Below are 26,772 nucleotides of genomic sequence, written 5' to 3'. Positions count from 1 at the left end.
TCCACCTACTCTCTATAAAATCTGAGAAAATTAGGATATGAGTCACTATAACCACAATTTTTCTGACTACAGATCACAGAGTTTTTCAGGAGTCATTAAATGTCTTTATTCTACTCTTCATGGAACCAGGTAACTGCCCATAAGAGCATCTTCTGAATACACCAACTATTACAAAACCTCACAGTTAAAGCAGGCTTGGGGAAAAATCCACACATGCCTTTTTGTACTCATTTTAAGAGTATTTCAATTAAATAATAGTCTCACTGTACTACAAAGAACGCATAATGAACAAAGGTGCAATTATAGAGGCCACACACTTTTCGAAAACTGTATGTCAGTAAAACAGCAGTTAGTAATGATCTTCCTCAACTGTATGAAAGACGTTGAATCAGAAGAATGCTGATTTCTGTAAAGTATGCCTGCTCAATGACCACAAAAATATACCCTCTTTCCCACAGCTAACTAGAAAGGACAATGCACATTAAGGCAAGGACTACTGACCATTAGTTATTGACTTCAAAAGGTCAACTCCTCCAATGAAAGCTCAATGATTTTTCTAAAATGATGGACAGAAACCATGTCCCTTGTCCAAAAACTGTCCACTACTAACACCCAAGCAACCAAGCATTCTTAGATTGTTCCATATATGAGGGAAGATAAGCATTTTTCAGCTTAAGGTGGTCAGGCAGGCTAGACAGTTGTTATTTTAAAAAGCAGAAAATATTAAAGAAAATTAATTAGTAACAAAAGTCAACTGTAAACAATTAAGGACTCCACAGAAACTCTAGCTAATGAAAGATGTTTCCTTCTTTATTACTGTGTAATACTTCACAGAAACATGGTATTTACAAATATACACATATAGACTGCTGATCATAAAATGTTACTGAAGAATTAGTCAAAAAAATCAATTTACAAAACCCAGAAACTTTCCAAAGATATTCTGGCTGAAAAATTTAATGAAATTTCAAGGAGATGCTTCTGTACAGAAAGATAGGGTTTAGCTCCTCAAGGTCTGGTAACATTAGACGAGTTGTGAACCAAGTGAGCTAAGCTCAGCTGTACATTTGAGATGAGGCAGTTTGTTTTTTTTTTTTAATATTGTTCTTTTTCACACAATTTCTTGATGGTCAGTTCAACAGGTCTCAGGAGGCACTAGTTTGGATGTTTTTGGAAGCTGCAAGCATTGCTCTCACTTTGGCCATAAGGTCCTGTAGAAAATAAAAGGACAATGATCAGACATGTCTGGGCTTTGACCAGAGCTAAAGTATGCGATTACAAAAACCTGCATGAAAGGGTTAGCTTATGCTCCAGTCACATAGAATAGATTCACAATCATCAGATATGAAAAGTCCCTGGACTAAATGAATGAAATAATTTGGAGAAAGTTCCTATGACAGCAACTGAAGTCTGTTTCTACTACAATGCTACAAAGGGCTCCGCATAAATGTTTAGAGCAATTTCTATACAACGAAACACAGAAATCATGTCAACTCAAATGGAAATAAATAACTGTTATCTTCACAAAAACTGTAATGAACACACAACTACTAACCACTGAAGGTTCACAAAAAAAAGAAAGAGGAAAAAAGAGAGAGAGCACTAACAATTACTCTGTAACAGAAAGGATTTTTTGTTTGCTTTGTAAACCTGAACCAAAAATTTACATAGCAGAGCTATTTTCACATATGACAAGAGCGGCTGAAACATTAAGGCTGTTGTGAAACCAAACAGCAACTCAGTCTTGCCGAAGTATCCAGTGGGAACAGCGTTACAAAAAGGAAATGAAATCTCATATAAACAGCATCAAGTAAGTGGATTGCAAAAAATGTTCACAAAAATAAGAAGCGTGTTATCAGTAATGAGTTAAAGTTACTTAAAACATTTCTTCACAAATTCTTAGTTCTTTTAAAGCATTTTTCATCTGAAGCTCTCAAAATACTTCACAGGGGAATTCAGCATCATTATGCCACTTTACAGATGGAAGGATTTGAATGAGAAAAGATACTGAATTAGTCAGGGTCAGCCAGCACACTGGCAGCAAAATGATCTTACTAATAATTAGGCAAATTAAATTTCTTTGGCCTCTTACAAAAAAGCTGAACTAATCTATGTTGGGAAATACCTTGCAGATTCATAACAGTTTCATTCCTCTTTTTTATTTTTTGCAAACAGTAACTAAGAACTGTTATTTTAATACAGCAATCTTTCCTCCTCTTACAGCTGCACTTCAAGCAAGCAGGCTAATATCAAACTAGCAAATGCTATGCCATAAGCAATATTTAACCCAAGAAACAATTACCTTTGTCTGAAAGGTATTGTGTTTTTTAAAGGGTGGGATTTTTGCTCTACTTTGAAGACCAGGATGTAGTTCATATCTCATTTCTCATACCAGGTATTTGCATGTATTGTTTGGTAACCTAACAAGTGCTATGTTGTTAGTACTCCACTTTCTTTCTCTGGTGTCTATACTTGCTATTTTCTATTTTCCTGAATATTCTTGTTTTGGATTTCTCATTGAAAATGGATCAAATATGGTATGTAAGGTACTAATCTACTAGACTTAATTCCCAACTACAACTAAGTCCCCAGCAAAACTAAATCTTTGAACAATATTAATTTATTGAAAAAATAGTCTATCCATTGAAAAAAATGAGAATATAAAAAAGCAACTCTGGTATTATATTGCAAAATTTCCAAAGCATGATTAAAAGCTTTCCTCCTCTAAACTTGGCCTATTCAATTGAAAAAAAAAAAAAAAAAAAAAGCGTGAAGACTCTAAAAGGATGAGTGAAATTAAAAATGTTAAAGAGTGATACCATGCAGTAGCTTTTCAAAAGGGAATGGAATTATTTTGACAGAGGTTAGGTATCTTAAAACTTAGGGAAGCTAAATGCATTTAGATTATTGCACAGCATATATCAGGCAGATACCTGATATGCCATGATTCACAGCAAACTTGAATGTATCAACAAAATCATAACACCAATAGTTCAGAGACATAAACAGCAACAAGGGTAAGATAAGTGAGCTGAAGATACTGCTTAATGCAAAGCATGCACTTCAGTTTGCAAGAGGACATAGATTTCCTCTACTGCCAACCCCACAAACTTAACCTTTGCCAAGGTATTCCTCCTTCCTCCTTTCCTCCATCAAACTTGTTAAGAGCACTACACGGTAAGATAGGCTATGGGTAACTGGGGTATTGTAGCATAACGTGGACTTTCATATCTTAACAGTGGATATGTTACAGAACAGTGAGTTTAGCTTGGTCTTTAAAAGCTTGATTAAACTTGAAAGGACAGCAGCTAGAGAAACAACAAAATTGTTTTTCTCATAAGCAAACAGATTAAGAATGTCTCTACATCACAGGCAAAGCTCAGAATTGTATAAGGTAGTAAAACAATGTGATGGACACAGTTAATTAGAAAAAAAACAACAAACCAGACTCTGAATCTGTTTTATTTGTACCTGAGTAATTTTACTCTGCACTGAAGACACAATTGCTGAAGAGATTTGGCCATCTTTTTCCTGAGAAACTCCCCTGAAAAAATAAAATTATAATAAGAAATTTATAGTAAATGTTTTAAAAATGCATTTAACTCATCACCATGATTTTGGATTTCATTGTACAAGTCTCTCATATGTCAGTCAACACTTCTCTCATTCAACTAGAAGCCATGTTCAGTCACAGTCAGAAGAGTCACTTCTACAGCTGATGGAGAAATCAGGACAGCAGCCTAGGGATCTTTTAACACGACTGCTCTGTAGAAACAATTTAATTGTGAATCTTGCACACACAATTAAAACCACTATTAATAAAATTCTACTTCAGAGAGTACTCCTTTAGTGAGAGTTTCCAATTTCTAACTTAGAATTATGTTGCAGAATTTCCTGCACCATATTTACTATAAGAGTATAATAGAGATGTTTAATCCAGTAAGCAACAGAGATCAAATTTCTTCATCAGACTGATGCACACAGTGCTGTCCTCTTAGTGTCTTCTACTTTTAGTATGCCCACATGTCACACACACACAGAGCTCCTTACCCCACAAGTTAGGTCAAAAGATACGCTGGCAGTCAAGAGACATCAGCACTGCAGTATAATAATAAATAAGTGTATTACCTGGAGCGTTCCTGGCTGGATTCCCTGCTCTCCACAGGAGAGACACTAGTTGAATGTACAGAATTTTTGTGTGTGGATGGTTTGCCTGGTGACATGGATGGTGAAGGAGACCTAGCTTTGGACTTGGTACGTGATCTAGACCGCCTCTTCTTCTTCTTTTCATGGGGACTTCTGTGAGCAGAAAAGATTTTATTGAAGGATTATTTGGAGCAATATTACACTAGCTCAGCTGAAATTACTTTTCACACTTCTAAAAGTTTATACAGCCCTCTTCCACAGGATACTTCTCATGCATTCAGCAATCATTAGTCTTACACCGATACTGCACTTCTATGGCTGTGCAAAACACATTCTCAGCAGCTCTTTATGACATACTACATTAGGCAACTACTAGTACCCGAGGTTCTCACTTGGAATGCTGCTTCATGGGTACACAGAAATCACTGGCCAGTATTTGATCACTTGAAGGATATTAATGGAAAATCTTTCATTGGAGATTTGCAGAATAGCTTTGCTAGAGGGAAGTTCCTTTCTAAACAACATCAGGCACTTAGAACATAATGAGAAACATTAAGAGTTTATATCCCTTACAATCTTCCTAGCTCATAAACGAGCAAACCATGGAATCATAGTTATGTGAAAGATCTACAGAGCAAAGCCATGGTTGGTTTTTTTTTTGCTTTTTACAAGAAACCACCCTTTTCCTTGTGATCCAATCTATACTGCAACAAACTGCAGGCTCCAAATTATAGAAAAAGCTCTTCTATGCCATTCAAACAAACCTAAACCTAGCAACATGTTTTAAGTGCAAATAATTTATGACTTGGAAATTAGATACACAAATATTTGTCACTATGAAAGCTGGAACAAAGGACTTCAGAGTACCTGACATGTTCATTATTGACAGAAGGGGAAAACAGAGGTAGCCTCCTCATATGCAATATTAAGCTCAAAGAGAATTAATTTAGTAATATACTAGAAACAGAACTACCAAGTCTTTATATATGATTGTGAATTTATGTCTGTATGATTTACATACCAGTATTGATATTACTGTTAATGCCTTAAGGGTTAGGCTATACCTCATTGTAGGCATCTCTCTCTAGCATGCACTGCTAGAAGTCTACTCAGAAGAACATTGTTGAAGCTTCTAGAACATCTTAAAACACTGTAAAACTTTGATCCATTTTTGAAGTACCCCATCATTCATTCCTTTACTTTGATATTTTTTTTTTTTTTTAGGAATGTGATACTTTAAAAGCAGCTATGCTATAACATATTAAATTCCCATATAAATACATACACCTCTGATGCTTAAGATTTATCATACAAATATCTGATTTTTATATGGAATTTAACATTCAGGACTGCAAAACCCCCTTAAACTTTTCTTGCATAAATTATCGTTAAGTGTAGAAGAAAAACCCTGCAGCTCTACTAGTCTCTAACATTTTCATGACTATACAAAAAACATCAGCTACAAAGCTAGTTATTCCTTGACTAGCTAATTATGTACTGTAATTGCTCAGTTTCTTAAAACATCATAATATAATCAAGCTGTGAACATATTTCATACTTCACTCTTGAAAATCTCAGCAAACATTCATCATGCAAAAAAGAACATTCTACCGTAAGCTTTTTCAGTGTTTTTCATCTCAGATTATGATGAACAAACATCGTAACAGCTGAACAAACGTGTCTATCAATTTTCTATTTTTCAAACATTCTATTTCTAGGCTTACTTTTTAATATTTTTCTAGGTACAAAAGCTAGCAGAGGGTGACAGAGCGTGGGAACAGGCTGCCCAGAGAGGTTGTGGAGTCACCTTCTCTAAAGATACTCAAAACCTGCCTGGACATAACTCTGTGCAACCTGATCTGGGAGAACCTGCTTTAGCAGGGGGTGGAACCAGATCATCTCCAGAGGCCCCTTCTGACCCTGACCATTCTGTGATCCTGTGATACTCTCTGCAGAAAGTAATTCACTGTAGTCAGATTAAAATGCTAATTTACATTAGACTTCTTTTTAAAGTGACTATGATGGACTGAGATACAGGATAAGCAGAAGAAAAAACAACTGTTGTATTTATTCTGAAGTACACCTCATTGTACAAGCAGTGAGCCAGCAATTCCCAGACAAGACAAAGTAAAACACAGCTTCCTAGTTCCCACATATTTTCTTCTGGAAATATACTTAAAAATTTACAAGCAATGCCAGCTCTTCAGCATCACAACTGATCTCAGGTCAATGCCCTGAGAAAGTTTAAAATACTGCAGTACTTGTTAATTCTAATTTTCAGTCCTCTGAAAGTACTGGATTCTAAAGCTTGCCTACTTCTTAGTGTAACTATGGTTAATAAACACCACTCAGCTGACTGCTGCCATGTAAGACTGAAACTTGCTCTCAGCCATCAGGCAAAATATACATTACTCGTTCATAGACCCAAGTATGCTAATCAGCTTTTAACAGCCCTTAAACCCAAATGTTGCTTCCATTACACCACTGCGAAGAATCTACTCCATAACTGATGATGAAAACTGGTCTACCACAGCATCTACACCCTTACTTGAAAATTTAACATGTCAGTCCTAACAGGGCTGAAACAGTAGGCCTTTGCAATCAGAACTGCAAAATATCCTTATCTATGTTTAACTACAACATTCTTTCTTCTGACTACATTTTTTGCACTTACTGCCAGCCATATTTTATTGTGTAGTGTTCTATGTTCCTGTTTAAGGCCTAACAGTTTACAGTTTCCACCTATATACACAACACTGTCTAAAGAGGAATCTAGTTTGTTTCACAATCATCATCATAACTTCCCATGTGGAGTGGTGTAAGTCTAAAAATAATTCATAGCTTAACACACTGAGTGGTCAAGCAGCAGACACACCACATAGCACAGGGCCATGCAAAAAAATTTGCTTGTGTTTATAGGAAGAAAAACATTTATGAGCTTCCATATCTTTTCTGTTTAACCAAATTTGCATGTTGAATTCCATGGATGCCTCTGTTATCTCGAGTTGAATGCAAAAAGCTGAATCAGTTGAAGTACACACTGATGAAGTTCTCAATTACACATTAATTAATATAGAGGCTGTAAGAGATGGAAAGTTATCTTAAGAAACAACAGAAATTTTTTAATAATCATAAAGTTGAAAGCGATCTCTTTGCTTCTTATTCTACAAGAGATATGGAGAAACAGGTTAAAGACTAAATCTTCACTGATGAGCAGAAAAAATCTGTATGCTCAGTTTAGTAACTTCAATGTGTTGAGCTTTGTGCACACATACATACAAGCATGAAACATTTTCACTTCCATGCATGTTGAAGACACAACACACCATAAAACATTAGAGACACTAAACATTTCAAAGCCTTCTGGGCACACACTTTGCAGATGTTTTACTTCTGCAATTGCTTAGCTGAAATAATGGTTGGTATTCCATTTTGATTATAATAGGTTCAGAGAGACTATATGCAAGGTGCTTTCAAAAAATGGCACCTCTTTATTCGCATTTCATATTCCACTACTCTACCAGTAAAATAACCACTACATGTAAAGCACATTGCTTTACATGTAGCAGTTATTTTACTGGAAACCAGAGTTTCCCATTACTTATGCAGTTATGCTGTGATGTCAAGCAATGCCAGTAGGAATAACATCAATACCACCATACGACCTCTGTGCCAAGGTCATACAGCTTGCACAAGCATTGCATGAAAAATGACCCCACAAGAAGGAAATATGAAAGTCTAAATACAATCTGAACTCTCACAGCTAGGAGGTAGTAACATACTAACATTCACGGATTTGGTTGTACATTTAGCGTTCAAATGCACGGAAGAATGGGAGAAAAAGAACAATTGCTTCTATTATTATTTTTTTTTCTCCACAGTAGTATTTGTCTGTTAAAATAAAGCTCCAGAGCATAAAAAAATGTGAGTATACATCACATCAGGCAATGCTTAAAGTCTTGTACAATGCCAGGACATCACCTTCTCCAGGACCAGACATACTTACTTGGAACGTGGGCGTTTCCTACTATTTCCAGGACTATTACTAATGCGATAAGCTGTTGGAACACTTCTTTCATCTCTCCGCCTTTCTGGTGTGTGAGTCCTCCTCCTAGGTGACCTTGATCGTGACCTAAGCAGGAAAAAAAATCCAAAAGTTTGCTTTTTGTTACTTATTTCATTACTTTTAATTCAATGGAATTGTGCTGTCACCAAATGCAAATATAACACTGCTCAAATGTTTATTTTATAACAACATGGGGTATTTAGTCTCCAAGACTTGTCAGCTGCATACAAATTTCCTACTCATCCAAGACATTCAGGATGTAGTTATCCATTGCTTTTCACTCCCAATGGGGGAGGGGGGGGACGGGATGACAATTAATTTTTTGTTATTGTCTGCTAATGTCAACTTCTGTATTAGTAGGTGGCAAAGTTTTACTTCAGTCCAGTTACCTTTTGTGGCAACAGAGCTTATTAACATCAGTATGTAGAAGTCCAATTTGGCTTGAAGCCTGGAATTGTCAGGCCTGACCCTATCTTCTCAAATTAGTGGTATGTTTTTAGAACTGCTGCATAGATAGAGATAAGATACAAGTTTTTGTTTTCAGCCCATCTCCAACACTGACAAGTCCAGGAAATTTTGTCCCTGATGTCGCAGGATAATCCTAGCACAGCCAATATCTTCACCTATGCAAGTGACCAACAACCCATGATTGGTATTGTTTGGCACTAGCACTTTGACTTGAGGTATTTTTTCCTAGAAAAGTGAGACAGAGAAAAAGATCAAGAGGGGAAAAAAAGAAAGCATGCCCAGTTAAGATCAGAGATCAATTTAAAAGCTTCACTCTTTTTCTCTGTGATTTGGAATTAAGTGGATGTGCAAAACCTGAGTATTTTGTAACAACAAAATAAATGGAATGAGAAAACTCCTGAGACGTAGAGGGGAGGGGAGAAGAGAGAGAAGGGGGCAATTCAGGGACACAGTTTGGAAAAATGAAAGAAAAAAAAAACCCAATCCCTATATCCACTCAAAATTCCTGACAGTAAGTTAGTTTTGTTCTCAATAAAATATATAGTTCTACTAATTTTAATTCTATTTCCTTATTTATTTTAATGCCTTTCTTATTTATATACTGTATGTCATTCCATCTACACCAAACATTCATGTTCTTGAAAATACCTAATTTTCAGTGACTAAAAGACAAGTCATTTGCAAAATCACTGATCTTCTGTGGACTCACACCATATATATAATGTACACAAACACACACTCCTGAGCCATTTCTCTTAAACCTACAACAAAAGAGATCAACTGAAAATGAAAGAAGTAATCATAATGGCAGTTAAGTGTTGCAAATTATCTGGTTTGTCACTTAGAAATCTGATCTTTACCAGGCCATTCAGAAGGATTAAAAAAGGAAAAAAAAACAACAGATTATAAAGTTTGGGGTCAGTCAGACACCTTGACATTTTACCGATTTCCCTCAAAAGAGCTCCAGCAGTCAAATCTTTTCGTTGTCGAAGATGCCTGATAATTTTCCTGCTCTGTTGCTGCTCCCATTGATGAGCTGCTCAGACCCGGCTCCATGCTCAGTGTCCCTGTGGATGCTGTGAGTCTGTGATACGGAGGCACACACTTCACATTCAGAATAAAAGTCCTAGTTTTGGTATTAACTAGAATCCTGAAAAGGCTCAGTCCCTTAACCAAAAGCTGAACCTTAGTGAAACATGCCTATATGGACCAGCCTAAAAAAAGTCCAAACAATCAGAAAGAAAAAAAGCATTAGCTTCATTTTTATGAACTGACGTTTGTGGTTCTACAACATTCTTCCAATCACCAATTTCTAAGAACTTTGGCCGTTAGCTTCAAACAATTAAAACCAGCTTAATAGTTTTACTGCAATACATCAATTATTACTTTCATTAGACTGTTATTTCAAAAGGCACTCTATTCCTTCAAAGTCAGTATCACCCGTGTTTAGAAGGGCCCCCGAAGTTCAAAGGGTTACGAAGCTTGGCATATCTCACTGCAAAATAGGAATTAAAACTATGTGAGTTGCCTCAGCAATAAGAAAATCAGTTTGGAAGGAGAAAAAACACCCAAACAATTTATTATTATTTTTTTTTTTACAAAGAACAGCTACTTCCACATCTCTTAAATTCCTAACATTGAGGCAAAAAGTCTCACAAACACACACACAAGTGTACTCTATCCAAACTTACTGAAAAGTAACCTGTTGAAGTACACCACTACTAATAGTGGTTTACAACTCATTAACTGAATAAATTATGTGGCTTATTACTACCCTATTACTAGATGGTATAAATATAAATCAATTGCTATCAAAGACAAGTTTAGACTTTCCATCTCTACTCTAGTTCAAAATGAGCATCCATATTTCATCTAACCAAACCACGAAATCATTCAGTAACGAGCGCATCTGCTTCCCTTCCTCTCCTCTCACATACATGCACAAACCACCCTCACAAATATATCATTAGCTTAGATCATGTACAACAAATATCTGTTGGTAGAAAACAGACATTCAGATCAACACTGTCATTATTTACACTTACTGCCAACCAGCTGTGAAACCTAACTTCTCAGCTAGAACCGCACACTGAAAACCCCAGTGACTGACAACCTACGCTCCTTTAAAGAGGGGCACTGTCAGGTACATTTCACATCATTTTTAATGGTGCTTTGAAGTTGATCAGAAAAAAAAAAAAAAAAAAAAAAGATACTGATGCAGCATTTACTACAGATGACCAAAAGGTACCAAAGGCTGTTTGTTTTCCGAGACAGATTTAATGTAAAAGATGGGGCTAACTAAGTACTTATTTGGAAAGAACTAATTATCTTTTTGGGACTGACGGCTCCAAAGCAGTCCACATAGCAATACCTTACAGCACTTTTGGACATGGTTTACTGTTTCCATGACTTTTTTTAACTTTAATCTGTCATGTTAGTCTAGAATTAAAGCTGTAAGATACCAGGAGCTTTATGGAAGGAATTTTGGTACAGAAATTTTGTTCTAGAAAATAACATGCATTTATACAGAGATCCACTGTTAGCACACCACATGCCACAACTAAGCCAATACATCTGGGTTCATTATGTAGCTACAGTTTTTTAAAGTTGCTTCTGTAAAACAGGTTTGCTTGTGCTACCCAGAAAAATGAATATCCAGAACACGCTTTGAATCAACTTCACGTTATTCAAACAGAATTTTTCAAATTTAATACTGTTGAAAATGCCTTAGAAAATACAAAAAAATGCAACAGTACAAAAAATTGCATTTTACCACCAAAGACTATTTTTAAATTAAGCAGAGCCTCTAGACCTCTAACAATGCAAAAATAACTAATAAAGAAGTGATATTAAATGGTATAACAGCAAAGTATATTGTGAAGTTCACCTGTAGGATTTCTAAGAACAATATGCAAGGGGGTGTGTGCGTGTGTGTTAAGATGCACAAACCAAAAAGAGAGAGCTTAGAAAAGTACACTGAACATCAACTGGATAAAGAACAAAGTAAGTTACTGCAAATCTCTGTTTAACTTCACTTCCCACATCTCATTCCCTATTAATTTGCCACAATAAGTTATACGGTAAAGGTGATTTTTAATCTTACTTTTTGAAACAACTTATACAATTAAATAATAAATACTCAAAATTGAGTTTTTAAACAAAAGGTCAACCAATGCCTATGTGGGAACCTCACAAAATCTAAGGCTTTAAGATTGTTCCCCCAAATGCAGGGTGTGTGTTGAGTGCCATTATTAAAATTTAGAGATTAAAATTCATTATCATCTGAATGCAATATAGCGTAACGAAAAGTTACAAAATAAGCATGGCTCATCTTTTGGCTATCATAGTTAATTTAAATATAATAGTTCAAATAACTTCAAATCCAAAATCACTGTGCAGGTATGTCAAATGTAATAAGCTACTCTCTAAGAAAGTTATGAAACCTTGTTTCTTAAGAAAAAGAATTGTTTGTTATTCTAAATCATTTGATTAACAGCAACTAGAGCAGTAATTACTACAGAAAAGAAAAATTCCAGCTTTTTCCAGTCCACTCTTGAGGTAAAATAAAGCATCAATAGTCACTTTATATTGAGATTTGTAGGTTAGAATATGTTTTGAACAGAATAAAACAAGGCAACAAAATCTCAAACATGCAACATTAGACTGAGACACTCGAATAAAGCATAGTTACTCAAAAGGGATGTTCTACTATGATTCAGCATCGATGTCCACACAATAAAGGCTATCTCTAAGCACCACCCATTTAATATGAGACAAATGCATTAACTTCTACAGTTTACACTTATCCCAGGAGGGTATGACTCTTCACGTAACTATTCACCAGTAAGTTGTAACACCCAATATTGTGGGAATCTAGGAAAAAAATATTGTTCTAGGTGAAGCACTGGGAAAACTAAAGAGCGAAGAGATGTGAAACGTGCCATGTTTTGAATGAGATAAAACAATGCATGGAAATAATCTTCTCTGAATCAACTCTAAATAAATAAATAATAATAAACCCCCCCAGTCATATCTTCTAGCTAAGCAACAACATTTGCCTTTTTTGGCAATTACTCAGGTAAGGTATTGTTTTTGCCTAAACATTTGAGAAACAAAACACATCAGTATCTGACTGGGTTACGAATCAGCCTCCCACTCTTGATTACTCTATACATTTTCTGGTTTCAGGAGCAAAAGCTTTAATTTTGGAAATACAGCGAGTATGTTAAGGCACATCAAACACCTTCAATAAAGCAAACCTTCAATCATCACCATTTCTTGTACAATGTGAGACCATGTAGACCCCAATTAGAAAGGCAGGGCCAGAAAAGACTTTAAGAAATAAGACTATTCAATATTCTCCAAACCATAATTCTTGAGACAGAAATTCCCCACAATGGAGCCTTCACAAGCTGTATTAACTACCTTTACCACTGAGACACTATGAAAAGCTTTCTAGTCACTCTGTTACCAATTTAAATCCACTACTTATTGTCCAGACCCCAAGGACTGAAGATGAATGTTCTATTCCCTCTTTGTTTTGGTGTGAAGACTCATTTCATCTTCCCTCAGTCTTCTTAAGCAGTCATTCCAACTCTTTTTTTTTTTTTTTTTTTTTTTAATTCTCAAAAATTGTGATGATTCTCTCTGAACTTCCTCCAGCTGGTCTAATTCATTCTAAAGGATGCACAAAACGGGACACAGTACTCTAGGTGAGGCCCAACAGAACAACAGATTCCAGATGAGGAGATATCTGATGCATCCTGCATAAGACTTGCTTGTCTTTACTGATTAAAGTAAAACAGCACAGTTTCTATATTATCAGATGCAGAAGAAAGGTATTCATTGCAGCTGAATTACAAGAGGTTCAGATTTAGCCATGTTCTTGTGGAATGCTACGGACAGGAAGGTACATTCAGATTTCTAACAGGTCTCCCACCTGACATAATTGTCAATAAAAGTATTTCATATGACCTGCAAAAAGCTCATATGGAATTGGCACCCACTCACCACTGATGATACTGCCTTAAGCTCCCAGAAACAATGGATTTCTGAATCCACTGAGGGGAGAGAGACCCTTCAGAGACCTTTGTTTAAACTAGTACTTGCAGAACAGAAAGACAGGCTGAATGGAAAGCTCCTTCCCATTCAGCTTTAACTTCTGTCAAGTTTTATAACGTGCGTAATGTTTTCAGTGCAAGATGTGGTGCAGTTTTTCTGAAACAATTGAGGCTCTGTGTGTCTGTTATTTGATTTGTGCCACGAGGTACACTGAAGATGGCACACAAAGATTAGCTCCAGTAGATGAGCTATTCTTTGTGTAATTTCTCTACCGGCTGAACTACAGCCACCAAAAAAAACCTTCAAACAACCAAAACATAGTAAGACTATCTGCTATGTAGACCATGGTGGAAGTATTCAAGCCTCTTTAAAGGACCAGATATCTTACCTCCCTAAAGACTTATCTCAGTATACATCAAACTGAACTTGCAGGTTCCCATTGATTTGGTTACTGTCCAATGCAAACTCAAGCAACATGCAGGATTATCCTTATCGTATAGAGTAGTATACCCAGGAATTGGTAAGGATCTTCTCAGATGATTCTTTGTCCTTTTCAAGGTATCACAGAAGATGACTTAATTTTTTTTTTAGCATGAGTATAAAGTTTTCTCCTTGGTTTTACCACATGTCAGCCAAATCATGGATAAATATTTGCAGCATAGCTTGGATGAAGCGATGTGGGAGGTTCAAGTGAAGATACGGCTCAACAAGGAGTTGAAAAGATCAGTAATTCACCAGTGGAGACTTGTCCCCAAGATATCCTTAACTTTGAGAAGACTTAGGTTTTGAGAAGATTTGCATTCACTTCTTAAACAAGGACAGCTTCATTCAACACCAAACCCTTTACACGCTGGTAAGCACAGAAAAGGACTGGCACACAGTATTTTGGAGTGTGCCTTATAACATAGAGCATCATGACCACCTACTGTCAAAGGCAGTCAAATAAGCAGCATGTCAAACCGACCGTTTCAGGCCAAGTTACGTTGATCTAATTCCTTGCATCTCTAAATAGCAGAGAAGTCTACAGCGAAGTACTGTATTTAACCTTAAAAATACAGTACAAAATAAAAAGTTGCAACATGTTAACACTTCCTCATATTAGTGTAGTTAAGACACTCTGTTACACAAAAAAAATGCACATGGAAAATACAAGACGAGAAGTTCTGTCACACCGCTGTCAAGGGCTAGAAGGTGTTTTCCAGGAAGAAGCATATGTCACAGGCAAGGCCACAAAGATAAAGGATTATATAATTTTGCATGCATCACATATATAACTGTAGTAGTATTTATATGCACCATCTGTTTGAACTATGAGTTACTTAAACACTGTTTGGTAGCATGATCCAGGGAACGTAACTTCAAGAATAAACCCTTCCTACTGACCACAGTAACTGCTGTATGGCGAGGCGTTCAGATACGACAAATTTGTAGAAGGTGCCTAGATTTAAATGTTTTAGATATAATTAACAGCATTAATATAACACAATATAGATAATCTTATAGCTGGATAATTGAGATAGTGAATTTAATCTCATTAATGATTAAATACAGAGCTAACTGCACTGGGCTACATTATTGCATGGTCTCCCTTCCTCATCAACTCTCTTTTCACCCTTCTTGGATTCCTGTCATATCTCTCCTGCCATTTATATTTATCCATCATATTTTTTCACACACCACCTAACTGCTTGCTTTCCTTCTGAGCTTTGCTATTCAACCACCTGGTTCTCTACCTCTCTTTCGTATCTTAATATTATCCGGTTACTTTACTCCAGCAACAGAACAGCCACAGGCTTATTTGTAAGTTTTCTTCCTGCTAGAATCACATTCCTACAGATTATTGTCAGGTATTTCACAGACGAGAGTGAAAAAGCATTTACTGGTACAAATTTTGCACTATGCAATAAGAAATTAAAGACTCATTATTTCATTAAAACTCTTTTCTAAGACCCTCCACATCTTCTGATATTTACTGTCCTCAAGATGACTGTAGCCTTTGTAATGGGTATGAAGATGTTTATATAATGGAAGAAGTGCAAAAATGTTTTAAGTGTTAGCCCACACAGAATTCTAAAGCCTATGTTTGGTTTCCAAACCCACCTTGAATGCCTGACAGTTCTATAGGCAGTGGGAAGTGAGTGCTTTGCTTTTGAATGTGATCTAGATCTGGATTTAGATGATGAATGGTACTTGAATGGTGATCGAGATCGTGTCCGAGATCTTTTCTTGTGCTTTTTTCTTTTCTTTTCCTTTTCTTCATCCCTAGGAGGATCTTTGCTTTTGCTTGAAGGCCTTTCTGCTTGTTTAACTTCTAAGGTGGGTAAAGCTCTGACTGCAGTCACAGGACATGGTGTACTATTGACACCCTGAAATCAAAGGTAGACAAAGATCAGTGTTAAGTTTTCAAAGCTTCATGCAAATTTTTAATTTGCGAAAACCCTGTAAGTATGGACAACACATAAGCATCTCCAGTCCTTTATACTAAACAGAGAGCTACATCTACTCCTCTGCATGCCACATACATGCAAATTTTACAGAGAAACTTAAGATATCCTGCATGGTAGTCTTGCCAATATACAATACAGGGTTTTTTTGCAGAAATGCCGATTAATGAGTACAACAGCAAGGAAAATAATAACTAACAATCACCTTGCATCGTTTGACTCATGAAAGTATGTGAGAAATACATCGATCTTAAGAAAGTAGTTATTTAATCAGTAACAATCTAACCACCCACGAATGCTTTAAAAACTTGAAGTGCTGCATCAGCATTATGTAAAGCGCGCATAAGTAGGTCTGACATCTTCAAGAACACGTGTCTAGTAGTATTTAATGAAGGTATACAGTTCCCCAAAGATATACATGCAAGTTGGGATATGCATGCTAAGACTGTCAGCTTAACTAGGACATAGTTCTGAAGTTTTCAGAACTTTTTTCCAGTTTTTAGAAGAAAAGTGCTCTAAAAAAAAAAAAAAATAGGTACTATCAGGTATCTTTTCATCTATTTATCCCTTTTATTTAAAAAAGGATAAATCTGGAAACATGATCAGGAACTACTGACATCCAAAGTTAAGTTCTAGTGTCACTTTCATCCCTGAATTGAGCTGTTTAATTTACAACCCCAAGGAAAACAACAAGATGAATTAGTGCCGACAAAAATTATTTCTGTACTTTGCAAAATAAGTGTTTTGCATTGACAGGGTTAGGAAGATCACAAATATTATTAATTTCAAAGACAGAACAGGTCCATGCACAGTTTATGTTCAGTGAGTAATTCTGGCTGCAGTTGGTTAAGCAAAACATAGCATACTCCACGAAATTTTCAAATTATCAGCTTGCACCTGAGAGAATTCTGCTCAATGCCTTGTTGAAAACAATTCAAGTCAGGCACTCTAGATATACTCCTGATTTCAAAGCCTGTCATTCCCCCAGCTGCCATTTCAAGGCAACTGGAGAAATCAGTTTCCCTCTGTCATAATTTCTGCTCCACCTGGTCTGACACTTCCACCATATGATACAAGGATGCCTACCGTGATTGGAATAAAACATAATACACTAAAGCCTGTTCCTAACTTGGTTGTTTCAGGTTATCTTTTCCTTTCTTTTTACCCATCTCCTACTGTGAATATGTCGAGGCAGTAACTGACCACATTTGAATAACTGGAAATCTAGCTTTGCTTCAAGTTAGAGCACCATAGTTCTTTTCTGAGCTTTAACTGATAAATGCTACTGCAGTATTTACAGAAGTAGCAATAAAGCAGTACCTTTGCTTCAAGGATTATAAACACTTTATAGCACAATCATTTGAGTGACTGGTTTACCAGAGGTCCATTTCCAATCTCACTAACTTCACAATCCACATTTAATTACAGACAACGCATGCCCAAACTTTGGAGTTTGCTAAAAGACCACTGCAGCTGACTTTTGCTCCTTGACAATGTTATTCATCTCTTTATACAGTATCTTAGTCTTGGCTTTGAACACTACTGAATATGTAACAGACTGGTTTGCCTTGAAGTAGACTCCTCTAACAGCTTGAAACAAAGGAGCTATAGGCAAAGTAGAGTTAAGAAGAGAACAAGGCGTGGGGGGGAATTGGTTTTCACCACCCAAGTTCATTTGGCCGCATAAAATACAAGCTGTCATACCACTGCCAAAAAGCAAGTTAATATATGAATGACACACTTTGAGTTCACACAGAGGTGCTCTCAGAAACCAGAATGAAGAACCCCACAATGCTAAGCCCCTCTACGTATCCACGAAAAGCACTGGATGCTGAACCGTGGACTCCCCTTGACTTTCAGGATGCTTACACCAAGGGGTGACAGTGCTGTCCAGACACCTCTGAGAAAAGCACAGCTGCAGGCTGGCTGGCTGTAGATTCAGACACCACTGCTTCAGGTTACTAATGAATCATGTTTGGAAAGCCATACAGAAGTAATTTTAGCTACCCCTAGGTGAGTATGTAGGCTCTGGAGTGCAATACAACAGCTAACACACAGGGAGACGTCACCTATCCATCTGAACCTACGCAAATGCACCACTGCAAACCAGCAGCTCAGCTGATCGTTGTCAGGGCACAACACAACTGTGAACAAATGCGCTGATTCCCTCAGTGGCAACCCTGGTTGCCTTCAAGAAAAAAAAAAAATCATCAGCAAAATGACCTGATTCACCATCAGAGCACAGCACAGAGCTCAGTGAAAGAACTCAACGCCCACAAGTTACCAGGCCACAAAGAAAATTTCTGGGTGTGCAAGTAATGCTACTGAACAAAAATAATTTGAAAAAAACAAACCCCCTGTCTTAGCATCTGGCAAATAGAAGAAGCTGTCAGGGGTTTGTGTTTTCACTAGTGAAAGCTGATCTAGGCAAACTAAGGTAATGGGAACTAAAACTGGAAGCAGGAATGCGGGAGTGGGTGTGTGGGTAGAGTGGTGGTGGTGAAATCAAAGCAAGCAGATACTGACAGATTATTCAGCATTTCCAAAACTGGCCTGGCTTTGCAAATCTGCAGGACAGTAGAACAGTCTTAGAAAGCACGGTAACAAACTGGTTACCTGATGAATTTTATTATGCATCTCAAAGGATGAGAGATTTAAATTTTTTGAGAGCTCTTCTAAGGACTTACACTGCAAACGTTCAGGAAGCATTCACTTAATCTCACTTCCTTGTCCATTTTGGGTAACACCACAATTTTTTTGGCCCTTATTAAATGTTACAGTGGCAGACAATTTCACTGACAGAGTTGCTCTTCAACACTTTATCTGCATGACTGAAGCAAATCTGCCTAAAATAATGCTTCCTACAGTAAACACTTGGTATAAAAAAATGTTTCAGAGATACCTTTTTGGAAAACAAAAATGATTCAACAACTTGTTTAGCAGGAATGGGTTAGGAAAGAGCTCAGTATCATAAAGAAATTATAGCTTTATGAGCACAGAAACGAGCACTTCAGTTCATCACAAGACCTTTGCATATTTGCAGTATTCTTAAGACCAGAACACAGACTGGGTATTCTGAGGTTACACTACTTAAGCAATACAAAGCCAACACGAGAAGGGAACCAAAAGGCGCTTATTGCAACAGAACAAAACACTAGCACTGTTCCTAGTACAAACAAAATCTACTGGTAAAGAACATTATCAATAATGTTACTAACACTTTTACAACTGGGTAGTATTTATTCTGTTCTGAACAGCTGAATTTTGCAGTAATTTGAATCTTATGTTAGATCAAAATTGGAAAGCGAGGAATGTCAGAACTTTGAAGTTAATCAACAATTCTTTTACTTCATTAAAATCTGAAAATACCCTAGATTCTTTTCTACTACTGTACCTTTTTCACTGCAGGTTCCCCAAAACTTATGGTGAAGTATCCCCTGACTGAGAATTAATAAGCAACTGTCCACCAGCAATGCAAGTGTATGATCGCTCTGCACATCAAAGCGAGCAGTTACCACTTTCAGAAGTTTGTCAGTCCTAGCCTCAATAAATTGGGCCAAAATGATTAAACAGAAGTGATAAAAACATTTTGTATAGAATAAGTTCCTATTGAACAAATGCAATACTCAATACTCATAAGACTCAACAGTTTCATCAAGGTTTACCTGCTGCACTGAAACACAGCTATTAACAGTACACTGACTGTGTTAAGTACTCCAAAAACAGTCAGAATTTTGCATTTTCAATTTTGGACGCCCAACTGTAAAGAAATAAGTGGCTGTGAATCTGTTTGTGTATGGACAATCAACATGGCATTGTATCTTGAGTACTCTGAAGACTAAAAATCGAGGCATAGAACATTCTTAGCTCCCTCACCTATCTTAATTAAGACGGCAGTTCCTGATTTTTACCTTTATTCCCCACTATTAAATATTAATAAAAATATTACAGTATCAGGAATTAAACTCAAGTGTATTTTTATAGTAGGGTTCTTGCAATGAAAAATTTCTAAGTGCCAGCAAGCTATCCACCCCCCAAATGCCACATTAGTATGTGACATTTTGTTCTATGTTTTTATCTGTCCTTTTGAAAAAGCAAGATAAAGGAAATATATAAACATACACACACCCCCCCCTTCCATGCTAAACAGAAGATACAGATACTTGGATTCAGAAAAAAAAAAGGTAAAGAAATTAATGGTCCTGAAATATTCTAAAGCATTTTTTCATTAAGTACTGATTGGATAGTTTTCATCAGACAATTACATTTTGCTCACAAATTAACATTAAGAAAATATGTAAACATAAAATATAACATTATTATTCCAGAGAGACATGCAGTAATATCTACAGTCAGTCCACTGCTAAAAATAGTAGGATCAACTACAACAGTAAGTGTGGAAGACGTACATCGTCTACGGTTGTTCATAACTCTGTTATGCTTGGAAAAACTTGAATAACATCTCATTTTTAAACATGGCACACTTCTATTTCACTTGTAAACAGACTATTTTCCACAGGAAATAAAAATAAAAATTGTTACGTACACAACAACCAAAGACAAGCCATGTAAAGAAACAAATAACAAAAGAGGGCTTCAAACCAAGGAAGATGAAAAAGCCAAAAGAAGTGAAGTTTTGTTTTGTGCTATAGAATCTTTATATTCAGAGGCACACGGCAGGTGACATTTGGGACAAGCCGTTAAAATAGAGCTACTTTCAAATCACATGCCTGTCTGGTTTTGCAGCATTATTATGCCAACTTTCTCTCCTTGTTTACATCACATACTAAGTTTTATATCGGTAACAGTTTCGGTATAACCAACTGTCTTTTACATGTGTATCAAAGTACTATTGCCCCTAAAGCATTTCTGACATAGGATAAAATACAAGAGAATTAGCAGAATAATCTGTATTAGAAGCCCATGAGACATGTTATTAGTTAAATCATGCCTGGCAGAAAAAACCTGGACAGTACAACACTTGCAGAACACTTGTCACTACATCAAGTCACTACTTTCAAGAAGTCAAATACACTCTGCCTCATCTAGCCAGTCACCAGTGCTGGCCCCTTCTATTTTTTTCAGGTATTATCAGCACCAGTAGATTCTGGGAGAAATTTTATCAGTTATATTACTTTAATGGTCATTTATGACTAGTTTCTTTGACATAAAATGAAGTCTGCAGGCCTTCCTTTGACAAGGGCAGCAGGGAGGGGACTTTACCAAGGCAAATTATATTTACCAAGACTTTTTGCTGGAAGCAATGATTTGGCAGCTTAAGATCTTCCCTCTGCAAGACTCCTATAACCTCCTACCATTATCAACCACTGTTAACAAAAACACTAAGCAAGTGTTCACAGGCAAGACACTGAACTATGACAATTTTCATCTGTCAGGCTTGGCTGCACACAGATGGAGACCCAGGGCTCCATCACAGATTCTTTTACTTTTTCTTTTTCAACCTTTTGCTCCCCGATGCACTCACGAACAATGCTGCTCAGATGGACAGGGTTAGGTATAATCAAAAGTCCTGAACGGATAGATTTGCAGACAAACAACATTTTGACTCCTGAAAAAGGTTGGGAAAAATGTTACAGGCCTACCATACCAAGTGTGCTGTAGCAAGCCCTACTACCAAGGGTGACACTTGTATTCAGAATTCAACTCATGCCAATAGCCAGCATGCTTGTTCTGTTAAGCTGGGTGGGGGTATAAGTAAAACAAGACAAACATACCATCTTAACATGACCTCTCCCAATGTCTAATCTACTTAATTCAGGTTTTGATAAATATATATAAGAGCATGCACAAGCCTTTATTCTCCTTATATATAAATATACGTGTAATCTTAAATTTTAAAATTTAAATTAATTTTAATAGTTTTGGAATGAACTTTGCATTTCAGACCATGAAACGCCTTACTTTATTTTTTAAAAAATAAAAAAGCACTTCAATGCAGCACTCCAGATAACCTGGTGTACCCCAGCTCTGCATACCTAGAAGAACTGCAGTTGTTAGAACTGCAGGTTGTTTGCTGTTACAGGACAAAGAACCTATGTTCACTGCAGAATAATTGCAATTTCTCTTTACTGACACTGCCTGACAGATGGGCCAGTTGGCCTGATTTTTCTTGTTATAAAAGCGTCTGTGTGAATTACACATGTAAACACCAAGAAGTGAAGTGCCACTCAGTCATTGTTTACCCACGTCCTGAAAAACAGCAAAGACTTCACTACCATGTTACTGGAAGCTGATCAGATGTGGAAACTAAGCTACGTATTTTCCAAGTACTGCTGAGGAAATACGATGCATAACTCTACTGTTGTAATGCATGCAAGAGTAGTGAGGAGCCAATTATGAAAAGCTGTGCTGCTCCATTGCTCGAGCTCATTTTTCAGCCTTTTGTTCCTCTTGCTTGATTTCACTTTAAGGAAAAACAGAAAACCATATAAAAGAAATAATTCAGCTACGGAAAAAGTAGATCTGACTATTTTTAAGATTCAGCTGAAGCCAAAAAATCGTAAAAGTGCTATGTTCTGTGGTATCGACTGTCCTTTACATGCAGTTAGTAGAATCAATTTTGTTCAAAGTTGTAACATATACTCAGTACTAGCACTTCTTTCAAGAAATACTAGGTATCAGGAAAATCTGACAGAGCTCAAAAAAAGCTTTGCTCATTTAATGCATCTCTACAGCAGTGTGATAAGCAGGTTTTCAGCACAAACATACACTGTGTATACACATAAATAGCATCAACTAGTTTTTATATAGTTGTTAGGCAGGGGCAATTTCAGAGGAATTATGCATCTCCCACGAACATTCTCAACTTCTCTTCATGCTTTATTACACATCTCAGTCATTACTCCATTTTTTGAGACATTTTAAGCTACAAAAATAATTCAAGTACATTAACTCTATGGCCGCTGTAAATCAATTGTTTGTTTCCTGGACTCTTCATTGGATGCTCCTTCCCCCCAAACAGGAGATGAAATACATTAAGTGACATTTCTGCGGACTTTCATATTTAAATAGTATTGTTTAAATATTTAAATTCTGAAATTTCCCCAATTAGCACCATTAACCCAACTACAAAACTAAATTTACATCTCTCTCTCAACCTTTTTTTATACACACATTTTTTAATTGCAATCAGTGTTTTTAAATGCATCTTCTTGTTTCTGAAACATGACTGAAAGAGCTTAACCCCCCCATGCTACGTATTTATTTATAAACTTATTTAGACATCATGATGCAATTTACTATATTCTCAGTGTTTAGAAAACAGAGGCTACCAAATCCACACTATGATTTCACTTATCTTTTTCCAATAAAATTTCTTGAATCAAATGGGCTGTTACCAATAGGCAAACCAGGCAAGTAGAGCAAAAGGCAGATTACATATTGGAATGAATGTAGATGGATGTGGATACCTGGCTAGCTGAAAAGGGTCACATAGACATAGTCCAGCTGGCTGGACAAAAATGCACACTGCTCTCAGCTTATCTGAAGTAAAGCAAAAATACACTGTCTTTGGCTGTTCTTGTTACACAATAACAGGAAGATTTCGGTGGGAAAAGAATGTTGCAGGTGGGAACAGATAACTACAGAAGAGAAACTAGGGGCGGGCTTGATATTTAGGCAACTAACCAATAATGAGCTTAACTTTTGTAATATGTATGAGCTAATTATAACAAGGCATAAAAGGTGACTGTAAGGGACAATAAACAAAGTCTGCTGATCACTCATACTGAGTGACTGTGTCTTCCCTCCGTCGCAACAGATGGAAGCCTTTTCAAATACGGCAAAATGGAAAGGCAAACAAAACTGAAAAACATTCACGTTTCAAAATGAAATTCTATATGCATGTATCTATATAAACATAGACAAGCATGTCAATAAGCAAACTACACTTAGGACGAATATTACTTCCAAAGACATTATGGCATTTTAGACTGCTCATTAACACATTACTAGCATTCCCAATAAAGGAGTCAATTTTATTTCAAAAAAAACCCCCAGTAACATTTAAATATGTATTTGAAATCCTAAATAATCCCTTTTATAAAGAAAGCATCTCCAAACTATTTCTATTGGTAAGAAGCAGAGCAATGGGTTACTTTAAAATTCTTAAATACACTGAATTTTTTTCTGTGTGAAAAAGAGATGCCTTCTCTGAAACTGTACATATACGGGAGAAGGAAAAAGAAGTTCTTAGCAAATGAGTTTACTGAGAAGTGGGATTAGGGTGCAGTTTTTGTTGAAAAGTTCACTTGCTTTTTAGCTATTTCAGCTTAGAACTTCAGCAAGTACAGATGTGAGTGAGGACACCCATCTGCTCTTCTGAAAGAGGGTCAGCTGTTACTGAGGAGTTACTCCTTATTTCAGGCATTCTCTTAAAGAAAAATAACCAAAGAACCCTAGCTTAGCAACTTTTATGTCCTTGACAAATCCCCTTGAGAAGGAGAGCAGAACTGCAAGTCTGGGGAGCTTTGCATTATCACTGGCTCTTTGCAGTCACTCTTCAATATACAACTGGAAAAAACTACTGATCACTTACGTCAGTCATGGAAAATTTGTTAGGAGCAACAACGAGAATCCCAAACAGCATCTCTTTGGGATATGACCACACTCAATTCACATATTTGATACTCCGTGGTGATATGGATCACCTGAACTACAGGTGTATCTCTTCCAATTGCCTGTTCTCTTGAAAGCATTTTGAGGGCTAATCTATTATTTATTTGGAAAAAATCAAGAATGGGGCAACGAATTACTTGTTAGGTACTGGAATTCTTTCTGTGGGAAAGGAAACAATGAAAAGGCGTGTCATTCATTCTTGTAACAAGTCTGTAACAATCAATACCTGAAATTTTCTGTCAGTATCCAGAGATTAAGTTTTGCTTGATTAGTACAACCAAGAATGATTTACTGACTTTTGTGGAAGCAATATAATTTCAAAATGAGGAAACAGGTTCTACTTCCCAACAATATTTGTATTTGCAATGTGCACAGAAAGCCTGCAGCATTTACAAATGCAGTAGTTTCAATCTGGCTTAGTGAAGGATCCTGCAAACACACCCTAAGCTGCATAAATTTCCAGCCCTATTTAGGTTGTTTCCAGAAACTACACAGTCTACAACAAATCCCATTCCGACATTTTCCCCACAGCTGTTTACATCTACTGCAGTGAAGACGAATGTCAAAGGTAAATTTGTCGAAAATGGATTTTGACAGTTTTTCTTCCATTATGAAGGGAGATGGTCTGGACTTGCTGGAGGTGTCCATACAAGTACTGGAAACACAGGCTCCCCCATCTTTTAGCAAGCATGCATAAGAACACACCAGATTGGCATGTGCTTATGGATAAAATGATGCTTAGGCTGAATAAAAATGAGTGACACTCCTGGAAGTAAAATTACTACTTCTAAAGCTAGGACAAGCACTATACTGGCAGAAGGAGATTGGCTCTGCGAAAAAGCTGGAACAAAGGGAAAAGAAAACAGAACAAACAGAAACAAAGTAGGAAAATAGCCTATCTCCTCTGTGGGTGAAGTTAGGCAATTAAGAACTTAAATGGACAATACACAATGTAAATAGGAATGTGACTCTTCGATAGAGAACATACTCTGTTGCCAAAACCTGCAGATGGAGAGAAAAGCTTCAGGACAGCATTACGATGCAGGAACAAATCAATACTTGAAGGATTTTCCTATATAATAAATTCAAATCCCTCATTTAGGCTTTTAAAATTGTATTTATTTTACACAAATCAGAAAGGGTTTACGAGAAACAATTATTTCTTAGCTATTTTAAACAGCATTGTCTGTTAGTAGGGAAAAAAGCAAATGTGTGGCTTTGATCAATACAGGTTTTTAGAGTTTGGTTTTATATTTCATTACTGAAGTTTAATTACTAAAGTCTTTTGGCCCAAGATTCTGCTTTACCCTTGCCTACTCAAAAATTCTAAATCTTATTAAAGTGACTTCTAGAGACTCTACCCAAAAAAGATGCTTTTATTATCACCACCCGTCAACAGACTGGCTGGTAATAGTTCTCTTCACTCCAGAAGATAATGCCAACTAACTGATTCACAATTACTTCTGCAAGATAAATCCTGTTTCTCGTCTTTGGAGTACTGTTTCCAAAGGAAATTCATAGCTGATTTTTCATAGCCATGCACTGAACTACTAGAATTTATCACAAACAGCCAAATGGCAAGGGAACTTACTAGCAATCTTATTGTGTTCCTAAAACCTAATAATAGGTCGTCATCAATATCCAGGTTACTCTTAGATTTGGCCTAAGAGTGCAGTATCACGATGACCCACTCGGAGCTTCTAAAAACCCTCAAGCTGTTATTACCATAGTACTACCTAAGGTGGCTGACTACCCAAAGAATGAAAATGCATGCAGACAGAAAAGATAATTAAAAGGCAGAAGAAACATGGAAAACAGTTTGCCTCTGCCACATGACTATTTTCTAGTAGTCTACAAAAAAGCAGAGGATTTCAGTTTCTAACATCTATCAAAAATTGTTCTTTGAAAGAAGTGCAAGAATACTAACACTCCAAATTGATTTGCTACAGA

At 36.6% G+C, this 26,772-nt stretch overlaps 1 protein-coding gene across 5 annotated transcripts in view; it reads right to left on the bottom strand.

Moving 5' to 3' along the window:
* Positions 1 to 789: 789 nt before the first annotated feature.
* SFSWAP (splicing factor SWAP) overlaps positions 790 to 26,772 on the bottom strand; it is a 49,363-nt gene continuing 23,380 nt past the window's right edge. For 3 of the 5 annotated variants that reach the window (XM_013295852.3, XM_055794553.1, XM_055794554.1), the window contains exons 14-19: positions 15,842 to 16,107; positions 9,624 to 9,764; positions 8,153 to 8,278; positions 4,129 to 4,299; positions 3,472 to 3,544; positions 790 to 1,211 (exon numbers count right to left, since the gene is read on the bottom strand). In XM_013295852.3, coding sequence (XP_013151306.1) covers positions 1,146 to 1,211; positions 3,472 to 3,544; positions 4,129 to 4,299; positions 8,153 to 8,278; positions 9,624 to 9,764; positions 15,842 to 16,107 — 843 coding nt within the window. In that variant the 3' untranslated portion in view covers positions 790 to 1,145. Of the gene's footprint in view, positions 1,212 to 3,471; positions 3,545 to 4,128; positions 4,300 to 8,152; positions 8,279 to 9,610; positions 9,765 to 15,841; positions 16,108 to 26,772 lie in introns of those variants that run through there. The other 2 variants (XM_005233301.4, XM_055794555.1) reach the window with 2 other exon arrangements.

This window comes from Falco peregrinus, chromosome 2 (genome assembly GCF_023634155.1).
Source record: "Falco peregrinus isolate bFalPer1 chromosome 2, bFalPer1.pri, whole genome shotgun sequence".
Classification (NCBI taxonomy): Eukaryota; Metazoa; Chordata; class Aves; order Falconiformes; family Falconidae; genus Falco; species Falco peregrinus.
Note: the sequence above shows the minus strand (reverse complement) of the source record. Positions and strands in the feature narration are given on the sequence as shown.